Source organism: Silene latifolia, chromosome 6 (genome assembly GCF_048544455.1).
Source record: "Silene latifolia isolate original U9 population chromosome 6, ASM4854445v1, whole genome shotgun sequence".
Taxonomy (NCBI): Eukaryota; Viridiplantae; Streptophyta; class Magnoliopsida; order Caryophyllales; family Caryophyllaceae; genus Silene; species Silene latifolia.
This window is the reverse complement of record NC_133531.1, coordinates 46499002-46502967: the sequence shown is the minus strand read 5'-3', so window position 1 is coordinate 46502967 and position 3966 is coordinate 46499002. Positions and strand designations below refer to the sequence as shown.

Genomic DNA, 3966 nt, shown 5'->3' with positions numbered 1-3966 from the left:
AATACGTCAGGAATGGAGACCAGTGAAAAAAACCACAGCTGTGAGTAATACTGTTCCAGTTCCTACCGCTGTACTGTCTGCTCATGGGGAGGCTATTATGGAGCCTATTGTGGAGCCTAGTGTTGAAGCAGTGGATGTGGTTGCAGCAGTGCCCTCATCAGGTGCTCCTGGTGGCATTGTTAGACTGAGCTCTCCTCCTATTTCTCCTATTACTACTATTTCCACTCTGGTAAGACATGAACTGCATCCTTCTACTTTTGTGAATGCTCCTGGTTCTCCTACTTATGCTGAGGTGGTTAGTCCTAAGAGACTTAAGAATGGGGGACTGGTTGTTTCATCAGAAGATAAATCTAATGGATAATATAGGTAGTTGGAATATGAGGGGTATGAATCAGCTTACAAAGCAACTAGAAATAAGACGATTTCTTTATAAAAATAATGTAGGACTATATGGTTTAGTTGAGACTAAAATAAAAACCCTGGACTGCACTGGTGTGTTAGCTAACTTTGGCCAGCAATGGGGAGGTGTGACTAACATTCAGCATCATCCTGGGGGTAGAATTTGGCTTATTTGGATTAAGCATAATTTCAGTGTTACTGTTTTGAGTATGTCTGATCAACATATTATTGCTAAGGTTGTTGAAATTGTTTCTGGGAATGAGTTTTTGTTTACTGTAGTGTATGGTTCAAATGATGATGGAGAAATATTGCATTTATGGGATGATATTAGGAGGACTAAGGATACTTGGAATGGACCTTGGAGTTTATGTGGGGACTTTAATTGTCTTTTGGACTTCAATGAAAGCATTGGGAGACCTGTTCGATGGAATGACATAGTGCATTTTAGGGATTGTGTCTCTTACTGTGAAATGATGGATCTGCAAGCTCAAGGCTCCTTCTTTACCTGGAATAACAAACATGAGTCGTCCTCTAGGGTTTTTTCAAGGTTGGATAGATTTATGGTCAATGCTGAATGGTTATCTCTCTATCCAGTTCCTATTCATATTTCCTTCCTGATGGCTTATTTGATCACAACCCTTGCATTTGTTATAGAAGGGTGGTTAGACAGTGGAGACCCCATTTTAGATACTTTAATATGTGGGGACAAGACCCTCATTTTAAGGCTGTCATCAAGCAACAGTGGGATAAAAAGGTCTCTGGGTCTTGGATGTTTCAGGTGGTTTCTAAACAGAGGAGTCTCAAACTTCCCTTGAAACATCTTAATAGAAATAGATTTTCTGATGTGGAAACTGCTGTGGAAGCTGCTAGAATCAGACTTCATGACCTCCAACTTCAAATGCACACTGATCCTACTAATACTGATGTGTTGAATGCTGAATCTATAGCTGCTGATGAGTATAGAAATTTGTCTAAAGCTCACTACAATTTCTTGCATCAGAAAGCTAAGGTAGCCTGGGTGTGTGAGGGTGATGAAAATACTAGATACTTTCACAATATGATTAGGTCGAGACAAATGCACAATAAGATTCTTCAAATTACTGATAAGCATGGTCAGCTTCATAGGGATCCTTTGGCTATTGAGCAGGCTTTCCTCGATTTCTATATAGAGTTATTGGGGACTTCTGCTCTTACTACTGATGTCCATATTCCTACTGTTAGAACTGGTTCTCTCATCACTGATCATCATTAGAGCTATTTTGTTGAAACCTGTTACTCCTGATGTGGTCAAAAGTTATATCTTTGCCATTACAGCTAATAAATCCCCTGGGTCTGATGGCTTTAATAGCCAATTTTATAGAGATTCCTGGGATATTATTGGCAGAGATGTTATAGGAGCTGTTCTGGATTTTCTTGCTTCTGGAAAGTTATTGAAACAGGTAAATGCTACCACTCTTACTCTTGTTCCTAAAGTGAAAAGTCCTGGTAGTGTCTTAGAGTATAGACCTATTGCCTGTTGTAATGTCCTTTATAAGTGCGTTACAAAAATTATTTGTACAAGACTTGGAGAAATTCTACCTGATATTGTTAATAGTAGTCAAGGGGGATTTGTTAAAGTTAGAAATATTGTGGAGAATGTCCTGATTTGCCAAGACTTAGTGAGACTTTACAATAGGAAAGCAGCTTCTCCTAGATGTCTCATTAAGATTGATCTCAGAAAAGCCTATGATACTGTTGAGTAGAAGGTCATCTCTCAAATGCTCAAAGCTTTAAAGTTTCCTGACTCTTTTATTCAGCTTGTCATGACTTGTGTCACCTCTCCCACTTATTCTCTTAATGTTAATGGAAATTATTTTGGCTACTTTCATGGTAAGAGAGGATTGAGACAGGGGGACCCTTTATACCCCCTTCTGTTCACCTTATGCATGGAATACCTCTATAGGATCTTGCATGTTGTTGCTCAACAGGAGAGCTTGCAACAAAGAAAGACCACTTATGGGTTAAGTGGGTTAATCATGTATATATGAAAGGGTGTGATTGGAAGGACTATCATGCTCCCTCTGATTGCAGATGGTCTTGGAAGAAGATTATACACATGAAAGATAAGTTCAAGCAAGGGTATGTTAATGACTTGTGGTTAAATAAGACTTCCTCTTATTCGGTTGCTTCTGGTTATCAGTGGCTCAGGACAAAAAGTGGCAAAGTTTCATGGAGATTTCTTTGCTGGAACACTATGAATGTGCCCAAACACTCGTTTATCTATTGGGCTAGTCAACATTTCATGCTGCTTACTCTGGACAGAATGCACAAAATGGGAATGGGTACTGCTACTACTTGTTACATCTGTGGGATGGAACCTGAAAAACATGAGCATCTTTTCTACCAATGTGAGTATAATAAGATTTGTATGCATCGGCTGCAGGATTATCTTCACCTACCTTTTCCTGCAGAAGACATGATCAAGTGGTTCTCTAGAGGCAGGGGTAGAAGTGGTTTAGAAACACTCTTCACTGTTGCTTGCTTTGTAGGTGTCATATATGCCATTTGGAATGCTAGAAATCGTGCTCGACTATAACATCAGCTGGCTGCTCCTTGGATTCTTGTGAAGCAGATTTGTGAGGACATACGAGTGAGGTTGGAACAAAGAAATAGGAAACCTTTCAATTAGCATGATAAAGATTGGTTAGCTAAGATTATTTAAGTTCTTAGTGAGAGTTGGAACAAAGAAATAGGAAACCTTTCAATTAGCATGATAAAGATTGGTTAGCTAAGATTATTTAAGTTGCCGGCTGGTAGATTGGATAATTTTTCTTTTGATAGTCTGTACTTGATGGATTCATTTTATATACTTTGTACTCGATTCTTTTATTAATATATACTTACCCTTCACCAAAAAAAAAAAAATCATTAAACATGCAAATCTTCATAACATTTTACGAAATTTTACAGAACTAAAAATTGCATGTGATGACATATAAAAATTTCAAGGTCAGAATCCAAGTTTAGCTATTTTAGTTAACCTCTTAACCAAAATACGATATTTCCAACTCGGTTTTCCATAAAAATGATTAAAAATAGCAAAATAATTCCGCAACTCACCAAAATTGACTACAAATCTTTTGAGATTAGAAGGTATACATGCAAAAATTTTCGTGCAAAAATCTTCATTTTAGCACCATTTTTTTATTTTAAAATTATCTCATAATTAGATAAAAATGCTTAAAATTAACATGCATAATACAAGCCAAAGCTCTGATACCACTTGAAAGACCATAACCACAAATTAGACCCCTCTAATTTGGTTATCAAAATCTTTATTTTAGAAATACTGGATCTATGTTATATGCATGTAATATTTAAGCCTTTTAAATATAAAAGATGAGGAAAAACAATTTCTCCTTACATTGTGAAATGATAGTATGTGGGCACAATAAGATCTCCTATCTTGTTGTTCTTGAGCTTAAAATAAATGGCAAGATCCTCCATCTTCAAGTGTCCAAGATAGAACACCTCCTCTCTTAAGCATCCAAGAACTTACCCCAAAATCTTACTAATATTAACTAGATA

The 3966-nt window shown here is 37.1% G+C and overlaps 1 protein-coding gene across 1 annotated transcript; it reads left to right on the top strand.

The window, feature by feature from the left end:
- The first annotated feature begins 377 nt into the window (after window positions 1-377).
- LOC141588040 (uncharacterized) lies at window positions 378-2974 on the top strand. The gene is made up of 5 exons (XM_074409497.1): window positions 378-946; window positions 1054-1625; window positions 1714-2132; window positions 2196-2268; window positions 2367-2974. The coding sequence occupies exons 1-5, from the start codon at window positions 378-380 to the stop codon at window positions 2972-2974; spliced, it is 2241 nt and encodes a 746-aa protein (XP_074265598.1).
- Window positions 2975-3966: the final 992 nt, after the last annotated feature.

Excerpts from the sequence above, each read along its gene's own strand:
- LOC141588040 (XM_074409497.1), top strand. The coding sequence starts at position 378 with ATGAGGGGTATGAATCAGCTTACAAAGCAACTAGAAATAAGACGATTT. Across the intron at positions 947-1,053 it reads TCCTCTAGGGTTTTTTCAAG|AAGGGTGGTTAGACAGTGGA; the intron begins GTTGGATAGATT and ends CATTTGTTATAG. Across the intron at positions 1,626-1,713 it reads TATTCCTACTGTTAGAACTG|CTAATAAATCCCCTGGGTCT; the intron begins GTTCTCTCATCA and ends TTGCCATTACAG.